At 39.7% G+C, this 27,358-nt stretch overlaps 1 protein-coding gene across 2 annotated transcripts in view; it reads right to left on the bottom strand.

Moving 5' to 3' along the window:
* The window catches only part of Prkdc (protein kinase, DNA-activated, catalytic subunit), a 165,153-nt gene that overhangs the window by 40,010 nt on the left and 97,785 nt on the right, over positions 1-27,358 (bottom strand). For both annotated transcript variants that reach the window (XR_015737081.1, XM_048452450.3), the window contains exons 53-66: positions 25,994-26,118; positions 25,754-25,903; positions 22,038-22,211; positions 20,829-20,927; positions 19,498-19,705; positions 16,912-17,101; positions 15,788-16,003; positions 13,027-13,139; positions 11,929-12,060; positions 9,584-9,763; positions 6,065-6,270; positions 2,293-2,431; positions 1,162-1,350; positions 321-545 (exon numbers count right to left, since the gene is read on the bottom strand). Coding sequence is in view for 1 of the 2 variants with exons in the window: in XM_048452450.3 (XP_048308407.3) it covers positions 321-545; positions 1,162-1,350; positions 2,293-2,431; positions 6,065-6,270; positions 9,584-9,763; positions 11,929-12,060; positions 13,027-13,139; positions 15,788-16,003; positions 16,912-17,101; positions 19,498-19,705; positions 20,829-20,927; positions 22,038-22,211; positions 25,754-25,903; positions 25,994-26,118 (2,346 nt within the window). In the remaining variant the exon portion in view is untranslated. The remainder of the gene's footprint in view (positions 1-320; positions 546-1,161; positions 1,351-2,292; positions 2,432-6,064; positions 6,271-9,583; positions 9,764-11,928; positions 12,061-13,026; positions 13,140-15,787; positions 16,004-16,911; positions 17,102-19,497; positions 19,706-20,828; positions 20,928-22,037; positions 22,212-25,753; positions 25,904-25,993; positions 26,119-27,358) is intronic.

Raw genomic sequence — 27,358 nt, 5'->3', positions numbered from 1 at the left:
CAGTGTAAAAAAGATTAAACTAAAGAAATAACAAAAAGTAGAACACTAACAACAGTGAAGAAAAGAATGATTGAGACAAAGGAGAAGTAAGGAGCACTATTAGAAGAACTCAAAGGAAGAACAGGTACCATATGTGAGAGCACACAGAGGGTAGAACAGGTACCATATGTGAGAGCACACAGAAGGTAGAACAGGTACCATATGTGAGAGCACACAGAGGTTTTCGTTGGTCTTTTGTGTGTGTATGTGTGCACATGAGATTACTGACACTTAAAACTATTATAAAATTAGTATACATCATAGAGATCCATCTGTATTACCTGCATGAAAATCTGAATGCCATTTTTAATGTAGTATGTGGCTCTGTCGATATCATCTTGCAGGATGTAAAGGAGACTCAGCTCCTGACTATACTGGAGCTCCAGGATCGTCTTCTGCAGCTCCTTGTGCATGGCTTCATCCACAAACGTCAGCAGAGACTGGTTGCCTTCTCCATGAAGCAGGAGCTTCAGTTTGCTTCGGATCACATATGGGAGATATGTCTCCTGTGGAACAACAACAACAATCCACTACCAACTTAGAATGCCAACCTGAGTGAAAGCAATTATTTTCTACCTGAAATATTCTTTGAAATAATTTTATAGTTTAAGACTGAGAACCAAAATAATGATATCTGATGCTGTAGCCTAAAACTACAATCTTAAAACAAGTTCATCTAACATGGACTGTCTTCTAATCACAAAATACGTGATCCTTTCGACAGAAGAAAGGGATCCACCTGACGCTGGGGGACACTGTGGATGCTGCATACAAGCTGGGGAGAGACAGTATGAGAAGGAAGCAGCATGGGTACAGGAGGGCCTGTAACTGCCTCACTGGATAACAAGATGCAGACTGTCTTCTCAGTAGCATAAAAGACAGCAGGAAATATTCTTCCAGTGGTCAAACCACGGAGATAAATGTCTACTATCAAACACCTCCTATTTATTTTGAAATGGCTAGCTAAAAAGTGATACGGAATTTAACACCACAGAGTTTAAATATCAAAGACTTCAAAACTACTATCTTAATCTTAGAAAATTTTAAAGTAGTTATATTAACTGGGAAATCCATTACTATCTAAAACATTTACTACAGTTACTGAAAAATAATTCTACTCACCTGGTAAAATGGTTCACTCCATATTTTACTTAGGTCTAGAGGATTTTCACTGCCAATACTGGTTGTAGAACAATATTCAAGTGGTTTCCATTCAGACAGGTTGTTGTAACAGTCAAGGGATGCCAGTTCCCAAAACTCCTTCTCAGCCTCAGTGGGTTCACCATCCACCCACTCCTGTTTATTTAAAGCCTGGGAGAAAAAAAAAAGAGGGTTATTTTTTTGGAGTTGAAAAAACATAGATACAAATACATTTTAAAAAGGGTATTATAACATACATACTAAAGACAATCATATTCATGATTGTCAATCATATTCATGATTGTCAATCATATTCATGGCAACATGACAGAAATGAGATATTTAAAATAACAATGAATAGAAGAAAAAAAAACAAAATGAAAGAAACTTATAGTAAGAAATGAGGCCAGGCATGGTAGTACATACCTGTAATCCTAGCACTCAGGAGGTAGAAGCAGGCAGATCTCTGTGAGTTCCAGGATAGCTAGGGCTACAAAGTAAGAACTTGTCTCAAACCCCAAAACAAACAAAAAAGAAACTAATGAGAAGAAATTCATCCCACTGAGAACCTCACCAGGAAAGCCAATGAAGTGATGCATAATTTGCTTCAAGTCAAGACTGTGTATTATCTATCACTTAACATATTCTTAGAGTTAAAATAAAAAGTTGAGGACATTTGCAGACTGTTGTATGCTCAAAGCTAAGAACACTCACTCAATAGTTTTATAGGTTGCAGATCCTAAAGTTTGACCCCTACTATCTTGGCCAACTTGAAATAAAATAAAACATACAAAACCAAATTATATCAAAATCACAAAGTCTATTTCACTTCATCAATTTTCTAAGTGAAAGACAATACCCCATAGAGATGGTAAACATAACAGCAGTCATAGAAGTACTGTACAGTGTTCTGTACTTCGTAGTTTATGAAATGCTTTGCCTTGTCAATGTTGCTTTAAAAAGAGCAAGACACAGTAACAATCATGTCACAATTGGTTATTATAAAAACCGCATTTAGTTATTCATCTTACACATTAAAGTTAACAGTTAATTTTAGATGTACAGAGCCAAGGTGTTTAAGGAACTGATATATTTGCCAGAGATTGGTTTTACCTCATTATACAGCTTAGCAGCTTCAGAATAATCACTTCTGGCTTCTGCTAATAGTGCATTCCGAGTGTCCTGCTTTGTTCCTAACTCACTGCCAAAAATGCCACGGAGGACATCATACTCCCCAATTGAACGATAGAGTCTTCAAAAAAAAAAAAAAAAAGAGAGAGAGAGAAGAAAGAGAATAAATAAATAGCAAGCAAGCCAAGAAAGTCCAGATCAGTGAATATCACATTTAAAAAGTATTCACACAATCTTCATTCATGTTGAATGAAGACTCCAAATATTTACAAAAGTTGAGATACAAACACATTTTTTTTTTTTCAAGACAGGGTTGCTTGTGTAAAAGCCCTGGCTATTCTGGAATTAACTCTATACACCAGGCTGGCCTTTGAACTCAGATATTGAACTCTGCCTCTCCAGAGTGCAGGGATTAAAAGTGTGTACCACTTTTCCCAGCTACAAGCAGTATTTTTATTTTTATGGAAATATAAAATTAGACAGTTTTGAAGTTCCCTTTAAGTTTTACTTCTTTAATTAATCCAAAAGCCCAAATTATTCTAATATGTATTTGAAAAAAAAAGAACCTGTCTAAAGAACAAACTTTAAAATATGAAAAGTTCATAGTGTATAAAGCCTCATTAAATAAGGTGGTGCCATTTGGAGTTACTGTCTAGCCCTAAGGAAAAGCCAGAAGCGAGGAATAACTCTCACCCTATTGATGGTTTAGTTTATGCTCTAAGGCACTGTATTTTAGGAACAAAACTTTTCTGGGTAGCTTTAATATTTGTTAGAACATTTACTCATCTGTTCCTCTTAGTAAAAATCTGACTTGCACAGCAGAGTGTTGCCTATAATCCCAATACCAGAAAGGTTAAGGCAGAAGGATCATGAGTTCTAGGTAATCCTGACCTACACAGCTAACTTTGTTAAAACAATAGCTTAACTTCGTTAAGCAAGATTCTATCACTATGAAATTCTCAAGTTAGTATTTATAAAGTTCATTCCCTTCCTCTTTCAAGTATCTTTTCAAATCCCAACCTATTTTTTTCCCTGACTGTCAACAGCAGACTAGTCACCTGAATGGTGTAGGAGTTCCTTCTGTTTGTGTGCTGCTTTCATTGGTTAATGAATAAAGAAACTGCCTTGGCCTAGTTGATAGGATGGAACTTAGGTAGGCAGAGAAAACAGAACTGAATTCTGGGAGGAAGAAGGGCAGAGTCAGAGAAGCCATGGATCTTCCGCCAGAGATGGATGCTGGTTAGAATCTCCAGTAAGCCACTGCCATGTGGAGATACATAGATTAATGGAGATGGGTTAAACTAATATGTAAGAGTTAGCCAATAAGAAGTTAGAGCTAATGGCCAAGCAGTATTTTAATTAATACAGTTTCTGTGTGGTTATTTCGGGTGTAAGCTAGCCAGGCAGCCGGGACAAACAAGCATGCCCGTTCCTTACACCTGAGACCACTACTTCTTCACTGGTTCTCCCGCGTTCTGGTTTACTTCCTGGACACCGAATCTCTCTTAGCAAACTTTGCTTGGGAAAGTTGGTGGACGGAATCTTAGCTGATCAGGGAGCTGAGGCAGGAGGGTTACAAGTCTAAGCTAGCTTAGGGGCTACATGGTGAGTTTAAGGCCAGTCTGAACAACTTAGCAAGACCTTAAGTCTCCGTAAGTGCAGGAGGTGGGGGAGGGAAGAGCTGGAATTGCGCAGGCTTTAATTCAGTGGGACAGTGCTTGCCCAGCTTTTCTTCTCAAGGACCAAGAGAAGAGAGGAGGACATGTGAGCAGCAAGTCGTGCAGAACCCCTACGAATCACGAACCCACTAAACCCAAACTCAGATTAAACTGACATGGTTCTGTTACTGCCCAGATGCTAGAGGTCAAAGGTCAGAGGGAGAGGTTGACACATAGGTGATAACAATAGCAGTTCATAGTCAAAGTTGAGGACAGAAAGAGATATTATCCACAAGCAAAGAAAGAAATCCCCATCTTCACCCTACCCTGGTTCCTAAATGCTTACTAGAACTTGATCAAAATGATAACCATAGTACAACAAGAAAAGGTTAAACTATTAAATAAAAGTTAGAAACAAATATGTCAAGTTTAAGCCTGTAAAAGTTGTATTCATCCTTCCATCCTTCTTTCCTTTATTTCCCACCCTCTCTCCCTATTCCTCCCCCTCTCTCCCCTGAATGAAAGCCAGAAACTCAAGCATACCAGGTAAATGTTCTGCAATGGACCTAAAGTCTTAGCCAGTTCATCCTCTGCCATGCAGCTTCAAGACATGGTATAGCCTTGACTGGCCTTGAACTCACAGAGATCATCCTGCCTCAGTCTCCCAAGTGCTGGTTTTATATCTGTGCTTCATAATGCCCATTTCTCTCTCTCCTGTCCCCGTGTGTGTGTGTGTGTGTGTGTGTAAGCATGTATATATGTTCTTATTCCATGAAAACATTGATACAAGATGTCATCTATTGTGGAAACACATATCTGAAGCAGTGGGAAAAAATAGCTACTACAAGGAAGCATTCTTCAGATTGTCCTAGCCCTGTATCTTTCCCTTCTTAGCACTCTCCTTGTTCTCCTACTTGATGTTCCAGCTAATTACGTTAAAAGTATACACATTTTCTAGGGGACTCTTCATTTTTTGCAGTGTCAGGGATTGAACCTAGGGACTTGCAAATGTCAACCTGGCTGATTTAAAATTTGTTTGTGTGTGTGTGCGTGTGTGTGTGTGTGTGTGTGTGTGTGTGTGTGCATGCCTGGGGAGATAACATGCATTTGGAGGTCAGAGCACAACTCTCAGGAGCTAGTTTTGTGTAAAGTGGGATCTGGGGATTGAACTGTAGCTGTCAGGTTCGTGTGGTAAGTGCCTTCACCCTGAGCCATCTTGAAGGCCCTCTGAACTCTGACTTAACATCCTTTTCAAGATTAGGCTAGGCTACCATATGCTAAAACCAAGAAAAAGGATGAATCAGACATCACACAAAATGGTATATATAGCAGAATTTGTATTTCCAAATAAAGTAACTGTATCAAATAGTTTCTGCAACTTTGAGTACTGGTGAAAATAATGAGTCACCTTAGCAAAGCTATAAAAACATCAGGAACCATTAGGAACTCTAAATACCTAACTACAGATACCTAACATGAAGATAACTGTGGTAGATAATAATGAATCTAGACAATTGAGTAACATTAAAATAACACAGTTAAAACACAGTTAATCAATATTTCTTTATGCAAAATATTTCTTTTCATGGCAGCCATTTTTGACACACAGACTAAAACTCAGACTGAATTTTTTTTAAAAGATTTTATGTATTTATTATGTATACAGTATTCTGCCTGCATATCTGCCTGCAGGCCAGAAGGGGGCATGAGATCCCATTACAGATGGTTATGAGCTACCATGTGGTTGCTGGGAACTGAACTCAAGACCTCTGGAAGAGCAGCCAGTGTTCTTAACCTCTGAGCCACCTCTCCAGCCCCTGAAATGTTTTTACTAGCTCAATAAAAGAGGAATAAAAAAAGGTTGTGTGTGTGTGTGTGTGTTGGCCAGAATAATGTTGGCTACCCTGGGACTGGATTTACGGGTGGTTATGAATTGTCCAACATGGGTACTAGAAACCTGAGTTCAAGTATTCTCTGAGAGCAAGTTCTTCTAACCACTGAGCCATTGTTTCAGCCTCCTTACCAGCTCATTTTTTCTTAGTGTGCTACTTTAGTTGATTTATTGTTCTCCCAAGAATGGTCCATCCCAAGCTTACTTAGCAAGTTCCATCCACCGCAGAACATCAGGAGGTAAGCAAGTCTTGCCCCGGACTCGTTTGGTAGGTGGCTGTTCTGGTGCCAGGTGAAGTAGTGCCTCTTCCAGAAGACGGATACCTCCAGGCTGTTGCAGACTGGCCAGGCACCCAACTCGAACAGCAGCCGGGTCAAGACTCAGCAAGTCTAGGTGTTGGCAACTGATTTCCTATAAAACCACATAAAGCTGTTTAGTCTGTAAAATTTGAATGACATCATCATAAGTGACTGTTTCATTTTATTAAACACAAGAGAAATGACTTTGCCCTAACCAGTAGTAGTAGACAGTGATATCAGGAAAAGTGTCTCTGCGCAATTCTATTAGCAAAATTTTTATCAACACTCAATTTCTGCAAAGGGAAAAAACAAAACTTTTATTCTTACATTTCCAATCCAAGCATTCCAAAAAACACCAATTTATAGGAATATTTATGCACTTAGCTTTAGTTGTTAAGAAAACCAGCTGAAAATAGATTTTATATTTATTTATCAAAAAGTGGGTATACTGACCTGCCTATTAGTCTTTGCAAACATCTTTCTATCAAGAGGCTAACTTATTTAATGACATTTGAAAAGATGATTTCATGAATTATGACAGTGACCTATAAACAAAGCTATGAGAAATACCCTCCACTCACTATCCAGAAGATGTTTACTATAATAGCATTCCAAACAGACTGGGGTACACATTCCACTCTCTACACACATCTGGACTTGTATAGCACCCTAAGAACTTGGTCCCAAGCTCCCCTTGAAGTTGTAACACATATACATGTGGCTGCCGAGATGAAGACTAGAAGATTTCCAAAGCAATCAAATAAAAATGTCTGTCATCTTTAGAAAGGGCTAATAGTACAAGAAAGAAAACCCAAATAAAATTATATTTCAGTCAATAAACTTTTATGCCTTAAGCACAGAAAATATTCACATGCTGGTGGTAACCAGCAGCTATTTAAATAGACTTAGGACTCATGCAATAGCAGGGAAACCATGCTTGGTATTGGAAACCTATATATTAAAAAAAAAACTACTACTGCCACTTTGCTAGACCACATAATTCCTTACTATATTCTAAATCTTACTCTTATAGTCATAGATAAGTGTAGCTACCACCCCTCATCAAGGGAGCTTCACTTTAGAGAAAATAGAGACCATCACAGAGACATACTAACATGGAAGGGGATAATTTCATCATCTCTACCCCTGGACAAAGAACTACAGGTAAGGAATGACTGATGGGAGAGGAAGAGTTAGCCTCGCCCAGGGATGAGCTCTCTTATTGGTTATTCCATATAAAGTGGTCATCCTTGAAACCTTATACACACAAACAATAAAACCAACTCAGCAGAGTACTGATAAATTTATGTATACAAATACATACACTATACATATATTTGACAATAGTAGTCAAAAAGGGGCTATCAATTTGAGAATGGGGATGGTGGTGGGACAGGCTGCAGGAAGGAAAGGGGGGAAAAGACAATTTTATTTTAATTAAAAATGTACCAAAAATAGTAAAAATGGAAAATGCTAAAATTTAAAAAGATTTTTACTTTACTGTATGTGTATATGTCTGTCTGAATGTATGTCATGTGACTTTGAATACGCACAAAGGCCTGAAGTAGGTGTTGGATCCCCTAGAGCTGTATTTACAGGCAGTTGTGAGCCACCTGACTTAGATGCTGGGAACCGAATTCAGGTCCCCTGGAAAAGCAGGAAGCACTTTTAACTGCTGACTCTGCTCTCTATTTCCTAAAGTCATTTTAAAAATTAAAAATTCCTATTTATTGGTATAAGAGGTTCTTCTGTCTATGTGTTGCTTTCATTGGTTGAATAAAGAAACTGCCTTGGCCTTTTGATAGGGCAGCACTTAGGTAGGCAGAGTAGACAGAACTGAATGCTGGGAAGAAGGGCAGAGAGAGAGCTGCCATAGAGCTGCCAGGTTAGACATGCTGAATCTTTCCCAGTAAGCCACGACCTCATGGTGACATACAGATTATTAGAAATGGGTTGAATCAAGATGTGAGAGTTAGTCAATAAGAGGCTAGAACTAATGTGCCAGGCAGTGTTTAAATGAATACAGTTTCTGTGTGATTATTTCGGATATAAGCTAGTGGGGCAGCTGGGATGACAAGCAGCCCGTTCATTCCTGTTACAATTTATTGTGCATGTATGTGTGTACAAGAATGGGCAAATGTATAACATGTACATGTATGTGGAGGTTAGAGGACAACTTGTGGGAGTCAGTTCTCCTCTCTATCATGTGGGTCCTGGGGATAAAACTCATGTGATGAGGTTTGGTGGCAGATGTCTTTTCTTGCTGAGTTTTCGTGTTCATTTTCATTTGTTCAATATGAGAATCTGGTAAGTGTACTAAAGTAACAACTGAAACTGTACTTATACTGAGTTCTCTGCTGCTAATGAGTCTCCTTGGAAGACTTCTCTAACCCATTACTAGATATCTGTAATGACAGCATACCTGACCCAATCAAAAGCCATTTATGTAATCTTCTTGAATACCATTCTGTATGATTTTAATAGTTCCGTATCACTTAAGAATACAGTTTAATATTTGTCTTATGTTTGTTGGCGACACTTGTGAAGAATGGAAGTTTGGGGTGGCATATGTCTCTTCAAGGCTGTGACAACATCACTTAGAACAAAGCCAGACATGTGCTCAATCAACACCTCAAGGCAGGAAAAATTTGCTGAAATACTACCAAACGAAAACAACTAAACAAAATAGAGGGTTTAGGGTCTCAAAAAACGGCTTGGTTGTTAAATTCTGTGCCATGCAAACATGAAGATTTGAGTTCAGATGCCTAGGACGCTGAGTACACCTAGAATTCCAGTACTGGAGGCAGAGAGGAGGATCACAGGAGTTTGCTTGCCAGCTGACTTAGCATAATCAGAGTTTCAGGATTAGCAAAAAACACTAATCCACAAAATAAGGTAGGTGAGGCTAGAAAGAAAGCACTGGCTGTCCTTCCAGAGGACTCAGGTTCAATACCCAGCAACCACATGCTGGCTCACAACAGTCTAGAACTCCAGTTCCAGGGGATCTGATATTGTCTTATAACCTCTGCAGGTACCAGGCACATGTTGTGTACAGGTACACATGGAGGCAAACATTCTCACACAGACACACACACACACACACACACACACACACACACACACACAGAGAGAGAGAGAGAGAGAGAGAGAGAGAGAGATTTAATCAAAATACTAAAGAGACTGGCGTATTAAAAGACACAAGTTTCGTTTCAGATTATTGTTATATACAAGAGTATGTTTGGGGAGCAAAAAGAACGAAAGACATATTATATGTGCACACTTAGAAGAGATACCCTAAATAGCACATTCACTGCTAAACACCTTGTTTCTCGAGTTTCAGCTTAGGAAACAAAGTGAAGGCATTAGGCATGTGGTGTCAGACAGGAGCAGCATATGTCCAAAAAGAAATGTGTGCAAACTTTTACCTGGATGCAAGAGATAAAGGGTGGGAAGAATAAGAAAGTGGAATTAAGAAAACGGTTGAAGTCTTGAAGCAAATTTTGAGTGATGATGTTTTTTTCAGATGTTGTCTTAAATTTATTCATTTCTTTTAAAATCCCAGAAAACAAGCTGCTGAAGAGTTGTTTTGCAATTATTGGGTCTTTCTGTTAAAAATAAAAAATAAACATAAATCAGACCTGAAGTAGTATTTTAGAGCTTTACTTTAATTACCAACTGTTAAAAACGTATCCATTACATGTCTACATCCAGGTCACAGGATTTTAACAGGCTATTATACAAGGGGAAGGGCACCTAGAATTTAGTCAATTACTTCTGGCTTGATGTGGATTATGATAAGCAAACAATCACAGTTCAAGCTAGGATCTCAATGCTTCATGTTGTGTGGAGACTAGGCTGTCAAGTGTGTGGAGTCATGCTTGCGAAGACCTTGAAAGAATGACTTTGACAGGGCTCCGTGGCACTGTCCTGATGTGTGTATGCATGCAACATCTGTGCAGTGAACATTTCATGAACACTTCCTAGCTCTCTATACTTGTTTAATGAAGACACACATACATATAAGAATAAAAATGAACAAGTACTCTATTTTACAAAAGCAATGTCAAAGCCACACAAATATGATTTGTCCTTTAATCAAAAATTCTTGTTTAAACAGTTATAATGTTACTATATAAAATTTTAGAAAATGATAAGAATTATTGCTAGATCCTAGTATTTTATGAGCCTGTGTGCTGGTATCTGCTGTTTTACAACCTGCTGCTTTCATTCAGCACATAGTAGTCAGCAGGTTTGTTAACTGACCACTGATTCCTGAGAGCCATGTACAAATTCCTTCATTTTTGAATTTGGAGAATTCAAAACACTCACTCTGTTAGACCAGTTGCAGTGACTGACATAAAAATCCTCATAGTTGGGGACAGCGCTCTACACCATTAATCCCAAAAGGAGACAGAGGTAGGTGTATCAATGTGAGTTCAAGGCCAGTCTGGCTAACACAGTGAGTTCCAGGACAGCCAGGGCTATGAAGGGAAACAATGTCTCCAAATATTTAATTAATTAATTTAAAAATGCAAAAAATAAAACCCAACCCAAAAAACAATGACCCCAGCAGCAGGCAGTGCTGCCTGCTGGTTCTGTGACAGATACTATGGCTCCCAATTATTTTTTAAAAAAGACAGAAGCCTAGCCTGGCTCACACAATACTGTACCATGACACTTAAAGAAGTTGCTGGCATATAGCAGGTATTCCATAAACAAACATTTGTTTAATGTACCGGAACTAGAAATATCAATCAGTGCATCCCTCCTCAGACAACAGAAGGAAAAAACACAGTCTTGCCTCTTTGAAAAAAAAAAAATATGTGCCCCAGTTCTGTTTTACATGCACAAAAAGGGATGAGCTGATTTGATGCAATCTTAGGCCTGTGGCCTGCCAATAGCACTGCACATCATGATGCCTCTGGACAGGTTGGAGAGCACTACAGAACTGAGAGATGGGAGATTAGAGGAAGACGGGTGTCTTGTTCTTGCCCCACACTTAGAGGCACCTGTAACTTCTGCCATATATTCTAAGCATTACTAAACTCCAGTCTTTTTTATTTTAATCTTTTTATTTTATTTATTTATTGATTGATTGATTTTCAAGACAGAGTTTCTCTGTGTAACAGTCCTAGGTATCCTGAAACTAGCTCTGCAGACCAGGCTGGCCTTCAACTCACAGAGATTCACCTGCCTCGAGTGCTAGGATTAAAGGCGTACACCACCACAGCCCAGCGAAGGGCTCCAGCTTTTTAACACTGTACACCTATGTTGAGTGCTCAGTCTTTTGCTACAGTCACATAAGCTGTCTCCAGGGGTGGAAGCTTGATGAAGGGCACATGTACAAAATGGTTTTAAAAAAGAAGTTCCTTTCAACCCAGATTATTTAGATCAAACAAAAAGCATACAAGACTCTGATCTAAATGGCTTATTTATCACTTCAAAATTTACACTTCTTCCCATTATTCCAATATGATACTGGATAAGAAACATAAATGTCAATCTGATTTTAAAGAGGAAGGCCTTGTGGCTGAGAGCTCAGTGCCTAACACGGCACCCAGTGTTAGTGCAAGCTTCTAGTTAACTTCTACATTAGGGTCTTCTCAAAAAAATTTCACAAAACTGGGAAATGGGAATTAGGATAGTCTTTAAGTCTACCATTTAAGGGAAACACCCCCCTTTTAAACCATTTTTTCTAGAAAGAGTAGAGACCCCTGGAACCACAAATGGAGCTTCTAACATGAATATAAAACACAGTATGTGGGCAGACCTGGGCCACAGCCTGCAAGGGGGTGATCAGACTGCTGTGCTGGATCTGGATGTCAGGAAGGTCGCCGTGACGATAACTTCTGTACAGAACAACCTGGGCATCCTGCTTCGTTTTTAACTCACTCTTGATATCCTACAATCAGCAGAAGCAAAGAGTGAAACAGGTTTCATGTAAGAAAACCAAGTATGCCAAGTGTGGTAGTGCATGCTTAGGAGGTAAAAGAAGGTAAAAGGTTCAAAGTCACCCTTGGTTGAGGCCAGTCGGGACTACCTTGCTTCAAAACCAACCAACCAACCAACCAACCAACCAACCAACCAACCAACCAACCAACCAAATTTCCAACAGTTAACATAGACTGTGATTACAGAGTCCTATTGTTATTATAATTCAGTGTAATCTTTTAGCCACTTGACTTCCAAATATAAGTAGGTAGTGGTTGAATGCTTTCTAAGTAAAACTGAAGCTATAAACTAAACAAGTTTGTTCATTATTTCTGCATATTACAAATTAATTCACTGGGCATGATGGCACATGTACTTATGAGGCAAAGACAGGTGGAACCCTTGGGGTTCCAGGCCAGTCTGGTCTATATAATGAGACCTCATGCCCCTCCCTGCCAAAATACTCATGTTCTACTTGTGTCTCCAATGGAAGCTTTTGGGTTGTCTGGTAGCCCTAACAGCCATGCAGTATTTTCCAGGTCCCATAGCCTCTCACTCCCACTACAGTTACAGGTCATGAATTACAGTAGTTGTGCATCTGTTCCTAAAGAACAGAATTAGCTAGAGTTGTAACAGCAATGACCAACACTCGCATTCCTACCCATATAGAAAGCCAGTCTGCACAGAGAAGGTAAAGCTAAGTTGTGATGAGCAGAGAGGAGTCAGTTAGTCCTATCAGACCTGGGAACCTTGAAGACAAAGATTTAGGAAGGTGCCATTTCTTAGCAGGTGTCATGAATATCCTTTATGCCTAGTAATGTCAGAAGGGACGTATGCAGTGCTTCTCCTGTAATTATGTAATTATGATGACAGAATTTATTTTCTTAGTAAGTTCTCTGTGAGGCAAAATAGGTATTGAATTCAAGAAGATACAAACCTTCTCCAGTTTTTGTTTCATGAGGCCCTTTTTGGCATAGAGCAAACTGAGGTTTTCTTGGTCCTTTAAAAATCTTCTGCGTAACCTCAGAATTTCTGCTCGATTGTGAGGACCTGAAGAATATAAAGCAGGTTTATCTACTCATGGCCAATTAAACAACATGTGCAATTGACTTCCACTCTTTCCCAGGATACCCCAAAGTGAAAGTGTGTGTTTATCTCTACTTTAAACTGTAATTTAGTAATCTGTTAAGGACACAAAGCCATAAGGAACAGCAGACAGGGCAGATTAGCAATTCTGACCTATAAGGAACAAGAGTTGTACCTGTCCCAGGAAATCCCAATTAAGTGGTGGACAAAGCAAGGACACAGAGTGGCACAGTCCAAGGGCTCAGGGTCTGCTGCGACCAGCACCTCCCGAGGGAAAGCAAGGCCAATCGGCAGGTGTGGTATGGAGTGTGAGGTGGAAAAGGCCAGCCCAGAAAAGAGGGCTGAGACAACTCGGAAACTTGTAGTTGTCACTGCCTGGGTTGGAGAGACAAGTATTCTTCCAGAGGACCCGAGTACAGTTCCCAGCATCCATGAGATCGCATGAGAACCTGTAACTCTAGCTCCAAGAGATCCAACACCCCTTCTGGCCTCCGAAGGCACCTGCACACACATGGCATTGACTTAGATGCACACATACACAAAAATAAAAATAATAAATATAAATCTTAAGAAAATAAAACCACTGCTCAGAGTTATTGAACACCAACAGGGTTATTTATAGGGGGCTGCCTCTGTGATTTGGCTTTGTAGATAGGAAAACTGACTTTTTTTTCTACTTAGCTTTTGAGAAGTGTCTGATTCTTTAGTTTAGTTAGTTTCTCTGCATATGCAACTGATATCAATAATCAAGACAAATAAAAATATAAACAACAGGAGAGAGTGCAGCTCAAAGTAGTTGATTAGCATGTGTGAGACTCCAGGCTTTATTCAACAGCATCACAAAAAAATAAAATAAGGTGTAAAAGTCAGGGCTGAGGATCCAGCAGAGATAGACCATGTAGTCAAGGTGTTAGGTTCTAGCCTAACACTGAAAAAAGTCTTAAGAGAATTATTATTTGTGAAGTAACAAACTAAGGACTACTTCTATTTTTTAAACTACATTTCTTTTTACTGATGATAAACAAAGTGCTAATTCATCATACTTTAAGAACTGCTCTCATAGTGTGTGAATATTTTAAAACTATAAAAATATAAAGGCAGATTCAAATATATTTAATATATTAACATTTTACTTTAGATCTATGACTTAAGCTTTTCCAAATCCATACATAAAACTCACACACAAAAAAATGTTTCCAATTAAGTTTTACCTCTTTCCTTAATTTCTGCACAGACCACAAATTTCACCTACACCACACACACTCATTTTAAATCTAGCTACTACCTTCAGTAACTGTCCTCTTAAGTCTCCATTCAATAAGGAGGCCAAATAGTCCAGAAGTGCCCTAGTGTGGACCTGTCTTTAGTAGTTTGTCAGAGAAAATAGCGGGGAAAGTGGCATGCATCTAAGGATCCTGGATAGACATGTGAAGGTGTTAGAGTCTTCCTTTTAGGTGACAGTCCAACCTTACAGCAAGACCAATGGCTCTGCATTCTAAGAAAGAAGAGTCCTGAGAAATAGCAAGTAAGGAGGAAGGAATGCAGAGAAAGTTTCTTGGCATACCCTAAAACTGCAGGTTAGTAGCAAAAAAGATGGCTGCATCTCCTTTTAAAAAGGGAAATTTCGAGACCAGCATATGAGTCATAGATTTGAGACTGATGTCTATAAATGGTAGTTGGGAGTAAAACCTGGTGTTTTCATTTTACACTTCTGACTCCTTTTGGCTATGTTTGTTTCTAACTTTAGTTCTATGATCTGAATGCATGCCCATTTCCCCAAGGTACTTACTGTTCCCAGAGTCTTATAAAGAACTATCATCTCCCCAGCACTTCCAGGGCTGAGTCTGCAGGCCTACCAGACCTTCTGCCTGTTAGGTTCCCATGGGCTCTGAAAGGAGGCCACCCCACCAACTCACCTTCAAGCTGCTAAGGCCCAAGTGATAGTGCTTCTGGTTTTGTCATTCTCCTCATACTACGTGGTACCCACATATGTCTCTTTAGGGGGATCAGAGTCCTCACGACTGCTTCTACTCCATCCATCAGGTGATGGCTTCCTAAAGCACATCCTGCTTCTTTCCTTTACAGGACCCTCCACAGCTCTCCGTGTTCCCAGGACATCTATCCAGCTGGACTACATAGGACCCTTAGTGTGGACTCTGCCCTTCACGAACCTTGCTGATCTAATTTTGAGTCTCTTTCACTCAACAAAAATATCACTTACTTTTCTATCTTCATCCTTTATGTCATTTCTCTTCCTGCATCCTAAGCTTAAATACCTTTCCTCTATCCAGTCTTTCCAAAGGCTTGCTCCACACTGTGTCTGGATTTAAACTCTTACCCCTGAGACTGGGCTTACTAATTGTACCCCAATTACTGCCTTACCTGCCCCTTATGTTCCAGAAAGTCACTAAACTAATAGATCTGTCACTCACATAATATTTCTTAAAGAACACTAACATGGTAAGGGTCCAAACAATGATTAATGAGTTGAATTTTAATGATTTTTCTTGCAGCTTTCAAGGAAATGTGGACAGTCAGAAATATGCTCTCTCCGTGGAAGCTTCTGCATGAGGGGGCAATACATTGTAAAGATGTTCCAGCGTTTTGCTTACCACTTCTCACTTGGTTATCCACCTCATCACCAGGAAGGCCCAGTTTTTTCATCCCAAAGTCAGGTCCTACTGACTTCCAGTGTATTCTCTGTGACGTTTCACTCCTCTTGTGGGCAACCAGCAAGGAGGAAGATGAGGATTCTGAAGAGAAGACTGTGTGATCCGCCAATGGGTCAATGCTGCTCCCAGTCAGCCAATCAAATGAGCTCCTTTCCACTACAACACATAGGAGCAGAGCAGTGAGGGTGCTGCTACCATGCAGCACATGTAGAAACCTGCTGGGCACCCGTGCAGTGCCAGACCTCTGCAATTACCTGTGACACTGGGCTTAGGCCAAGGGTACTTGGGTATGACCCACAGCAAACCCTGCAGAGGAGCTGGGTTCAGTTCTCAGTACCCACATGGGAGTTTACAACTGACTGTAACTCCAGTTTCTGGAGATCTAGCCCTACTCTAGCCTCTCCTTGTACCAGGCACTATACGCACTACATGCATACATGGAGGCAAAGCACTCAAACACAAAAAATAAATCTTTTAAAAAGGATTAAGACATTTTACTCTGTGATTTATATTTTACATAACAAAGCAAAGAATCCCCTGGAAAAGAACAGTTCAATAAATTACTGACATCAATAAATGAATTTGGTTTAATGTTACTCTGCTCTTAAGACAAGATGCCTTAGATATGATGCATATTTGTCAAACCAAACCAAAATAAGCACGTCTAGATACAATCAGATTATTATTCTTTTCTAAAATAATGTCTTTCTCTCCATTAAGAACTGTGGAAGAAGCATAGGCACACTCACCACGTCAGCCATTTTTAAACGTATGATTCACTAGCTGTAAATCTATTCCCACGACCGCCATCCAGAACCTCTCCTTGGACAGCAGTGAGGGCCGTAACTACTTCAGTCTATCTCCATTGCCTCCGCCGGGCCCCAACAACTGCTCCTCTCGGCAGAGCTGACTACTCTAGAAACCTCTCTCCTTTTTCCCTCTGACTGGCACATCTTTCTTATGGCCTTTGTGACTTTATAAATTCCTTTATTTCTCTCACAGAAAGTTTCTGTTCTTGCAACAGAAGTCATTGTTAAAGGCCAGGGTGTCTGGCCACTTGTTACCTGTAGTTTGTGTCGGGGTGAAATCATACTGCTGTTGGGTGGCCCGCACTTGCCCAGACTTCTGCTTTCGGTCTGAGAGGGACCCTTCCTGGGTTTGGGTATGGAGAGTACTTGGAGAGGCCTGGGTCTCAATAAACATCGGAGTGAGAACAGTACTTCGAAAACGCCAGTCAGGGTCTATAGTATACTCCTATAGAAAGAGGAATTAAAGAAAATGATGCTTCTTTTGCGGTGACACTGAAATATTTCCATGTTTGCCTAGCATGAGTGAGGCTCTAAGGTCAATTCCCAGAGCCACAAAAATAAACAATAAAATTCAGCAGTACCATTGATATGTACTGTCACTTTGAGAAGCAACTGAGGAAGAACCCTCCTTTCTTTTTTGGTTTTTGAAAACAGGGTTTCTCTGCTGTAGTCTTGGCTGTCCTGAAACTCCTTCTGGAAACTAGGCTGACCTCGAACTCACAGATACCTACCTGCCTCTCAAGTGCTGGAATTCAAAGTGTGCACTACCACCACTTGGTTCCTTCTTTCATTTTGGGATGGGTAGACTACTTTGACTTTGAGCTCTCAATATAACCAAGAATAATCTTCAACTTCTGACCCCCTGCCTCCAGCTCCCATGTATATGTACCACTGTACCAAGTTCATAGGCTGCTGTGAACCAAACCTAAGGAAGCCAGGCAAGCACTCTACCAACAGTTACATCTACAGTCCCTAAAAAAATCTTTGCATCATCTTTTCTATTTTATTTATTTATTTATGGTTTTTAAAGACTGGGTTTCTCTGTGTAGCCCTGGCTGTCCTGGAACTAACTTTGTAGACAAGGCTGAACTGAACTTACAGGAATCCATCTGTCTCTGCCTCCCAAGTACTGGGATTAAAGGTATGTACTGCCATACCTGGCCAGAAGAACCTTTATATATACATTTTTTTAACCAGGTGTTGAGGTACACATTTTATTTATTATGTAAACACTGTTCTGTCTGTGTGTCTGCCTGCAGGCCAGAAGAGGGTCCCAGATCTCATTAGGGATGGTTGTGAGCCACCATGTGGTTGCTGGGAATTGAACTCAGGTCATCTGGAAGAATAGCCAGTTGATCTTAACCATTGAGCTATCTCTCCAGTCCCCAGAAGATCCCTCTTCTAAACAAACACTTACTTAAAAAGTGGGAAAAATAATCACAATGGAGAGAAGCCATTCTTCTACCCCTATATTCTACATTAGAGGACTGATGCCATACTTGGCAATGCCAATGGTGTCCCAACACAACTATCACTAGTCATGCCACTCAGCTCACCCACGTGCTAAACAACTACTTATATTTTACCTTCAGGCTATGTGCATCAGCTAGAAATGAAATACAAATGAAATCTGTTATTTATGCCTGGGTTCACTTCTTAAGGCATCTCACTATGGCCCATCATCAAAGAACCTTCATTTTTCGTTTTTAATTTTCTTTTTACAGCAAGAGACAACAGAAAGAGACTGTTACAGAAATCCACAAATAGTCAAAAATGAAGACAAATGCCCAATCCCAACTGATAAAACTATAAGGTTACCCGTACACCCAAGGCTCAGAAAACATGGAAGAAGAAGGGCTGGAAAGACTGTAAGAGCCTGAAGACCAAGACATCTGCTTCAGGATTGTGTCTTCTCAATATGATGGGGACTGCACCCATGGGATCTCAAAATATATGATTGTTCAAAGGTAAAGAAGCCCTGAACAATGACAATACTGGGTGACATGCCTACGTGAATAGGGGCAATCTCCTAAGACCCTACTTTTAGGTAAAAAGCTACAGACAGTAACTGCTGAATAAGGGAGAATCAGTCTTCTTCAAGGAAGAGGCCCCTAATTAGTTATCCAACACCAAATGGTCGGCCCTAAAGACATATGCATACAATCAACATTAAATGGACTCAGTAGGTTATATTTACATATTTGCACATGTGTATGTGTGTGTATAATAATAATAGCTAAAGAAAGAGGCCATGAATTTAAGAGGCAGTGGGGGTTGGGGAGTATGGATGAAACCTGTGAGAAGGGAGGCGAGAGGTGAGGTTAAATGATGTAAATACTATAAAATTCTAAAAATGAACAAATGAATGAATGAATAAATAAATAAATAAATAAATAGGTACCATTGGACATGCAAATATTTCAAAATCCAAAAATAACACAAAATCAAACCACTTGTGGTCCCAACAATTTCAGATAAGGGGTATTTAAATCTGTACTAAGGAACACACCAGGCCATACCCATTAATAAGCTACCACAAGAAGTTGTGAACTTGATCTATGGCCACAGCTAAGCAAGGTTATGATTGGTTAGTATTTGGTCAGGTGATGCTTCGATCCTATCTCTCCCAGGTAGGTGGGAGGAAGAACAGGAAGATGAGAGGTCCAAGTGGAGTCTGAGAGGATAGAGGGTGTATGACATCAGGGAAGGAAGCACATGCTAGTACTTTAGAAAGGGGTGTGTGCACATTTCAAGAAAATTACCAATGTTAGTTTAACCATATTAGAAGACATTCTTTAACAACAGGGAAACATGCAATAGTCACCATGACAAGCACTTCACCTGAAATTCACACTCTGACAGAGGATGCTCAAAGATTGGGTTTAGATAATCTGGGCTTATCCTGGTCATTTCAAGCAGAAAATTTGTTGCTAAACTTAAAAAGTGAACTTCTATTTTAGGAGAATATAAAGAATTTAATGCCAACAATCGGTCCAATGTATTGGATGGTAACCTGGTTTCGTGGCTCCAGAAATTCCGAATAATTAATCTGAAAAGTGAAGAGAAACATAAGCTTAGATACCAGCAAAAGGAAGGAAGCAGTGCCCACAGTGTCACACAGGAACTCTCAGCTTTTCATTCATGCAACTCTCAGATGAAAGGGAAGACAATCACAATATGGGTATGACTAGTCAGATGTTCTGAAGGACAAATGTCCCCAACAACTGCAAATTTGACAAACTGGATGACTGTCTATCCCTTGGAGAGTTACAGCAATGAGCATATAGTACTAACAATTTTGGAACACAAAATCATTTCAATAAATAGTAATAGTTGTGGTTCACTCACTGGTGGAGCACTTGCCTACCATACAAGTCTCGTGTAGATGCCCAGGATCAAAAGTGAATTTCATATAATCCTTTACTACTTTGTTAAAGCAATTCTCTGCAAAAATTACTGTTACAGTGTGTTCAAAACTTAAAATCAAGTTAGGACCGGGAATGTGGGTCAGTTATTACACTGCTAGCCTGATACATGTAAGGCTCACATTTCAATCCTTAGTATTGCCCAAAAAGAAAAACAAAACAAAACATGTTGGACTTTTCAACAGACAACTACTTATGAAATTTAAATATAAACTGTTAAAAGTTCAATGCATTTAAAATTGAAGCCAATGAAAAGTACATAGTATGTCAGATCACATTAAGAACTGTCCTTGTTATGTGGTTGGCATTTGGTAAGATGCTCACATAACTGAGTTAGGGCACTTCAGAGACAACCGTTGTTTGTATCTCCACATAGAATAAACATATGGTGCCCTCCTAATGCTAAGGTGCCCAACACTTCATTTAACCTGGATATTACCATGATTTTTTAACTCGATGTGCTAAATAGAAAAAGAACAGTTATCATTACAGTCTGCTTCAACTTAAAAATCTTTAACTAACTCATTGCATAAGCACTTTGCCCTAACCATCTTTTCACAAGTTTTATTTTCAAATAACTTGTCAGGATTTCAAAATCTTATTCTTCATGTGATTTAAAACACATTTTTCTAAGGATTAGAAAATGCAAGAGGCAAAGAGAATGAAGGCATCAGAGTAAACACTTTAAGCCAGGTTATAAAGTAATAACTGAATCCTCATCTAATTTATTTCAGAAGAAGCACACACTGGAGTCCAACGTTCTCATCAACCAGTCCTTGAATCAGCACATCCTTTGCCAGGTTAAATATTTCCTGGGAGTCTTGATCCATTTGACTTTCTGGATCTCTGTTTGGGAAAATAACAAAATATCAGTATTCTGCTCTGCTCCAATCACACAGTCTGAATTAAAGCTAAGGTGGGTGAGACTGATACCCAAGGCATTTAGTAGAACTACGAGAGGTGTGAAATCAGGCAGACCCTTTTACGCTGAGTCCTGTCACCTCTGCAGGTACCTGAGGGATGACACTGCCTGCGAGAAGTGTCTCTTAAAAGGTGGTGGTGGCGTATGCCTTTAATCCCAGCACTCAGGGGGCAAAACACTCATATACTAAAAAAAAAAAACCCCAAAAACAAAAACAAAAATAAAAAAACCCAATTTATTCTGTGTGCACTCATGTGTGTGCACATACATGCAATGCCTGCAGAGAGAGACGATGACATTGGCTATTTTAGCGCTAGAGTTACAGGTAGTTGTGGGAGCTACCTGTCGTGGGTAATGAGAATTAAATTCTGGAAAAGCAGCAAGCCTCTTATCTCTCCAGCCCCAACCCCTATATTTCTAACTCAATGGATAATTTCACTTTCTATTTCCTACATATTCACGAAAGAATAGCAAAAAAAGGATCATTCGTGAGGTGGTGGTGGTGGTGGTGCACGCCTTTAATCCCTGCACTCAGGAGGCAGAGGCAGTGCAGACAGTTCTTTCTGAGTTCAAGGTCAGCCTGGTCTATAGAGTGAGTTCCAGGACAGGCTCAAAGCTACACAGAGAAACCCAGTCTCAACAAACCAAAAACAAATACACAAACAAAAATGATAATTCAATATATTGAAATAAACTTGTTTCAGCTACTAGTCATATTGCTAAATGTGCTTTCTTATATATAAATCATCAAAGTACCCACACAAGTCCTTCAAAACTGGTGAACAGAGGCCTGGGGGAGATGGTTTGGTAGTAAAGCATCTGCTGTGCAAGCATGTGGAACTGAGCTCAAATCCCTAGCAAAGCTGGGGGAGTAGTGCACATCTGTGATCCAAGAGTCTGTGTACAGCAAAACCTGAGACTGTCCTCTGATTCCTGTGTGTGCAGACACACATGTTTGTAATGCACACACACATGCACACATATCATACATAGATTTTTTTTAAAAAGTGATATAAAATAGAATGAAGGCTAACCTGTAATTGTCATGAATCCACATAAGAATATTATACATTTGCTCTCTACACGTTGGAGAAGGATGGGAAACAAATTCCACGACAGGATTCAGAAGTTCTCGAAGTTCTACTGGTTTTAATTTTGCCATCATCTTATAAACTATATCCAAACACACCTTTTGTCTTTCATCATCTCTATAAGAAAGATTTTTGATAACACATAAATTTAATGTTGATTATCATACTTAAAAAGTGTGACAAGCAATATTTTCTTCTTATCCTAAAGTTTCAAAACTTGTTATAATTCAGAGCAGTACATTTAAAATCTGCTAGTGAAAGCAGTAATCCATACCCAGAGAGACAACTGCTGCATGTTCTCTAGTAATTGGAGCCTAGCTTCAAAACTGGAGATTTATGTGTTTAATCTGTAGTGTCTACAGAAGTCAGGAAGCTAGAAAGGACCCATTAGATGGGAGAGGGGAAGAGGAGCTAAGTGGGAAGTAGACAGAAAAAACACGTGTGACATGCAAAGTAGATGAAGCATAGGGTAAGGATAAGGGAAAGAAGCAATTAGGAAAACTACAAGGGGTGGAGAGGTTTAAGGGGTGATTGGGATGAGAGGATGGTGCTGAAGAAACTTTGGGGATATTACCCATAACAAAGGAGATACAGAAACCTTATAGAAACTCATTACTTTGCAAGTTAATTGCCAGGTGGTGGTGGCATACGCCTTTAATCCCAGCACTCAGGAGGCAGAGGCAGGAGGATCTCTGTAAGTTTAAGGTCAACCTGGTCTACAAGAGCTAGTCCCAGGATAGGCTCCAAAGCTACACAGAAACCCTGTCTCAAAACAACACAAAACAAAACAAAAAAGTAGATTTTAAAACAGGCAGTGGTGGTGCACACCTTTAATCCTAGCACTTGAGAGGCAGAGCACTCTATGAGGTTGAGGCCAGCCTGGTCTACAGCGTGAGTTCCAGGACAGCTACGGCTACACAGAGAAACGCTGTCTTAAAAAAGTAAGTAAATAAATAGTAGATTCTTTTTAAAGAGTTTAAATGAGGTAGCTTGTAGGGGTGGACAATACTGTTGACACAAGCTATAGATCATTAAATAAAAATCCAAGTCAGGCATAGGCTACCTCTCTATGGGTTGATGGTCAAGAGAGCGCCAGAGAACCTCAGAATAATGCAGGTTGTTGCCATTATACTTAGTTGACCATTAGAACTAGATGATAAGACCCTACTGTTGAAGCATCATACACTGTGATTGCAAGACATAGAGAAATCATACTGGAACTGACTTGAAAACTTCCTCCCTGCTGGCTAGCTTCCACAGATCTGGAAGGTGCTATGTTATCCAGGCCACTGAAGAAGAAAAGTCATCACTGGTTCTACCTAGTAGTAGAACCCACATGCAAGGCAACAAGATGTGTCTACTGGTACAACAATGGTAATGAGTGTTACGGGGGTTACCAACGGCTTTTGGATTAGTCTGAGACTTGATCCATAAAAAGGAATTCAAGCCTGTACTATAACCTTGTCAAAAGTTCAGGGCTAGGGACAACTTACTACTGTTGTTTTGCTAAATAATACAACACCTTCTAAGTACTTATGTTTGTACCCACAGATTAGTGATGCTCTCAACCTTGGCCAGAAAGGTTTCTTTTTGTAAGTGGATAATGGTCACAAATAGACAAGGTACTGAGAAGTAACTTTTGATTGTTCAGTCCTAACAAGATAGCTATTTAAGCCACCCAGCCCCCGAAGTCTCAGGGAGCATCATTGATCAAGAGTAGAAAGAATGGTAAGAACCTAAAAATACTGTGAAGTGCTGTCTTCAGGACGCAAGCTGGCCACTGCACACATGTACTTACTGAAGCATCTGCCCAGGACTGAGTCTTTTAACATTCCACCACTGGCATGTGATGGGAGCTCATGACAGTCCACTCCTAGCTGAGAAGCTATTGGTAGTTTATAGTTGCTGGGGGAAGGTGAGTCATTTTTCTTCAGTGGTGTAGCCAGTAGTATGTTGCCCATGACCCAGTAAATAACACTACATTCATGAAGGTACAAGTTAAACTCAATAGACTGGAGAGAGAAAGGGGGGGTATGAAAGTCAGAGTAGGGAGAGGTGTTGGGAAGAAGGGTTCTAACGGCACTGAGAAGGGGACAGCGGAGAACTGGGAATGATTCTTATCAAAAGACATTACATGTAGATGGATGTGTAAAATTGTCAAAAAACAAATAAAAAATTATTTAAAAAAGGAATCATAAAAGACTACTATTTACAATGGAACAACCCCTCACTCCTGTCAAAATAGCCAACCAGGAAGAAACTGGTGAGTTCCAGGTGCATACAACCAAGGAAGACGAAAATATGAAGTGACTAATAATAAACGGCAAGCTTGAAGCAATAATTCAAAACAACACACATACACACACACACACACACACACACACACACACACACATACGTACACATACAATCCAGGGTCAAATAGCTTCATGGCTAAAGCCTATCAAATCTTCTAGTTTATTTGATAGTAATGTCAATTTCTTAATTTTAATAATCATGTAAAAGAAGAGGTGAAAGGATATATGGGGATTTTATATGGTGTCTTTTAACTTTTTTGCAACTATAAGATTATTATTTCAAAATAAAGTTCATTTAAAGAGACAAATGGTGGCAGACAAAATAAGCCAAAAATATGAAGGATTTAGTTCAAAAGCAATTTCAGGTGCTACCTAGTACATCAAACAGTAATCTAAGTGTGCCCTAAGTCCTAAATAAGCAAGTGTCTTTTCTTATCTAAGGGTCTCATATTCCTTAAGGAAGTCAGCTTTGAGTACGTACTGGAAGAGAGCAGAACATAAGGACATTTAATCTTTGTTATCAGAACATTACACACTTACCAGTATCTTATCACTGTGAAATTACATACACACAGGTCACGAATGTAAGAGGACAGAAATAAGGGACCAACTGCTTTATTTTAAAATTACCTTCTATTTTGTGGCATCTTGGAAGAGAAGTGAAATATTTTAGCATAAGAAGGCTCTTGCCCATCAAAATAGATATAGAACGGAACATCATGTGCAAATCTTAAGTGAGCCTGAGGCACTACATTACAACAGTGTTCTTCACTTGTGGAAGACATATGCAAGGATGGGACTGGAATGGATGTGGCTACCCAAAGCTCCAGAAACAGAGGGGCTATGGTAGGCTGGTGTAGGAGGGTCTTCTTTCTATGTGTTGCTTTCATTGGTTAAATAAAGAGACTGCCTTGGCCTTTTGATAGGACAGCAGCTTAGCTAGGCAGAGTAGACTGAACAGAATGCTGGGAAAAAGAAAGCAGAGTCAGGCAGATGCCATGGCCCTCCTCTCCAAGACAGACGTAGGTTAGACTCATCCTGGTAAGCCACAGTCACGTGGTGATATACAGATTATTAGAAATGGGCTAATTAAGATGTGAGAGTTAGCCAAGAAGAGGCTAGAAAAAATGGGTCAGGCAGTGTTTAAAGCTAGCCGGGAGCTGGGTGGCGGGAAGCGGCGAGCCCGCCGCTTCTTTTACTACAGTAGGCTCACATATCACTCCTATACTTTCATCTCTTTTACAAATATGCTTCTCTTAAACACCCACCCACAAGTGGTTCCTAGTTTAAGGAGATATATGGGCAATTGAATATTTTGTGACCAGGCTGTACTTTGGGCAGTGAGGCCTCATGTTACCTTACCTATGTTTCATGACTTGGAGAAAGTCCTTACTCTTTAACTGTAAGTACAAGCCTGTAGTCATCTCTGCACGACAAAGCACAACCTCCAGGCAAAGTGTCTTCATTACTCCGTGAAATTTTGGCAGCAGAAAGAACACAGCATTCAAGAAACTGGTAAGTAAGAGGATTCATGAGAAGATGGCCCCTGATACTCTCCCTCAGCCCCTACTCATATGGTCCACCTCCTGCGTTGGCCCCTACCTGTCAGCAAGAGGAGGGAAGCCCTTCACTATTTTGTTTAAGCACACAATAAATTTGTCTTCCATAGTATTTTGATGCTGCTTTAGTTGTTTTACAACCAGTTCATATATTGACTCTGCTATCACCTGAAAAATAAAGTTTCTTTTCAAACACACCAAAGTGGAACATTATGTTAAGCGCTGAAATCTAAATGTATTTTAATTATTTAAGTCAACCCAAGAAGATGTCCAATATTATGACCTTCACCAAGGTTCACACTCAAGTGAGGAAACTGGGTTCAAGGAAGAGCCACTGGTTTGCATTAGCCATCGGACAGCCACAGGGTTCCCACACCTTGACTGCAGTGAGTGAGCAAGGCCACAGCTTGGGCACTGTGCTTCCTTGTGACACAGAAAGTAAGCCTTCTGAGAAGATACAAGTAGTTTTAGTTTAATGTTTATCAAATACAGCGCAATACACATTTTTTATAGGTACCTTGGTCAAATACGCCTATTGAGTTCTAGTAACTGTCACTCAACAGACCCTTCCATGGTCTGCCTGCATGTACCACACTCTCTCTTTATCATTCATTACTACTTTTAAATATTCATTTGTACACTGTTGGTTTTCTGCCCCCAATTCTAGCTTTCCCAGAGCAGAGATGTGGCCTACTGTTTCCTGCTGAGCCTCTAGGGTATAGAATCAACTTGTAAGTCTTCAAAAGCAGATACTCAGTACGGACGATTACTTAAGGAAGACTTGTTGGAAGTCATGAAATACTCATCTCAGTTGTGTCTCCCCACAAATATGGAAAAATCCTTACATCTGTTTAAAGGCATGAAGTCCAAATGGATAGTTTTTCAACACAAACTTACTGCTGAGACTATTGAAAAGTTATGTGCAGAGGAAATACTTAACCATAAATTCCCATGATTTTAAATCTCATGTAGACTATTTTAATTATTTCACTGCTAACAGATCCATACATACAGTGCATGTTCGGGCTGAGACTACAGATAAACATGGAGTGCTGCCTGGACTAAAATGTATCTTTTCATTAAAAGTATTTAATCTGGTGACAGGATGAAATGGTCAGTTTAGTAAGTAAAGAGAGAACAGGACAGAGCAGGCAAAGAGAATACAGGACAGGTACACTTCGGGTGAGAGATAACACAGTGGTGCTGAGAGCTTGGTGGAGAACAGGAGCCACTCTACTTAGGATTCAATTTATTTTTCAAATTCTAACACTAAGTTTATACTAATTTTTCAGATTCTTACACTAAGTTTATACTAAATTTAGTTCAGAAAATAATGCAAGACAAAGTATGTATTAGGCAGAAATCTGAGTAATGAGAAAATAAAGCTCAGACTCCACGGTGACCTGCT

This window comes from Myodes glareolus, chromosome 2 (assembly GCF_982192425.1).
Source record: "Myodes glareolus chromosome 2, mMyoGla1.1, whole genome shotgun sequence".
NCBI lineage: Eukaryota > Metazoa > Chordata > Mammalia > Rodentia > Cricetidae > Myodes > Myodes glareolus.
The sequence above is the reverse complement of the archived record's forward strand: the minus strand, read 5'-3'. Positions and strand labels throughout refer to the sequence as shown.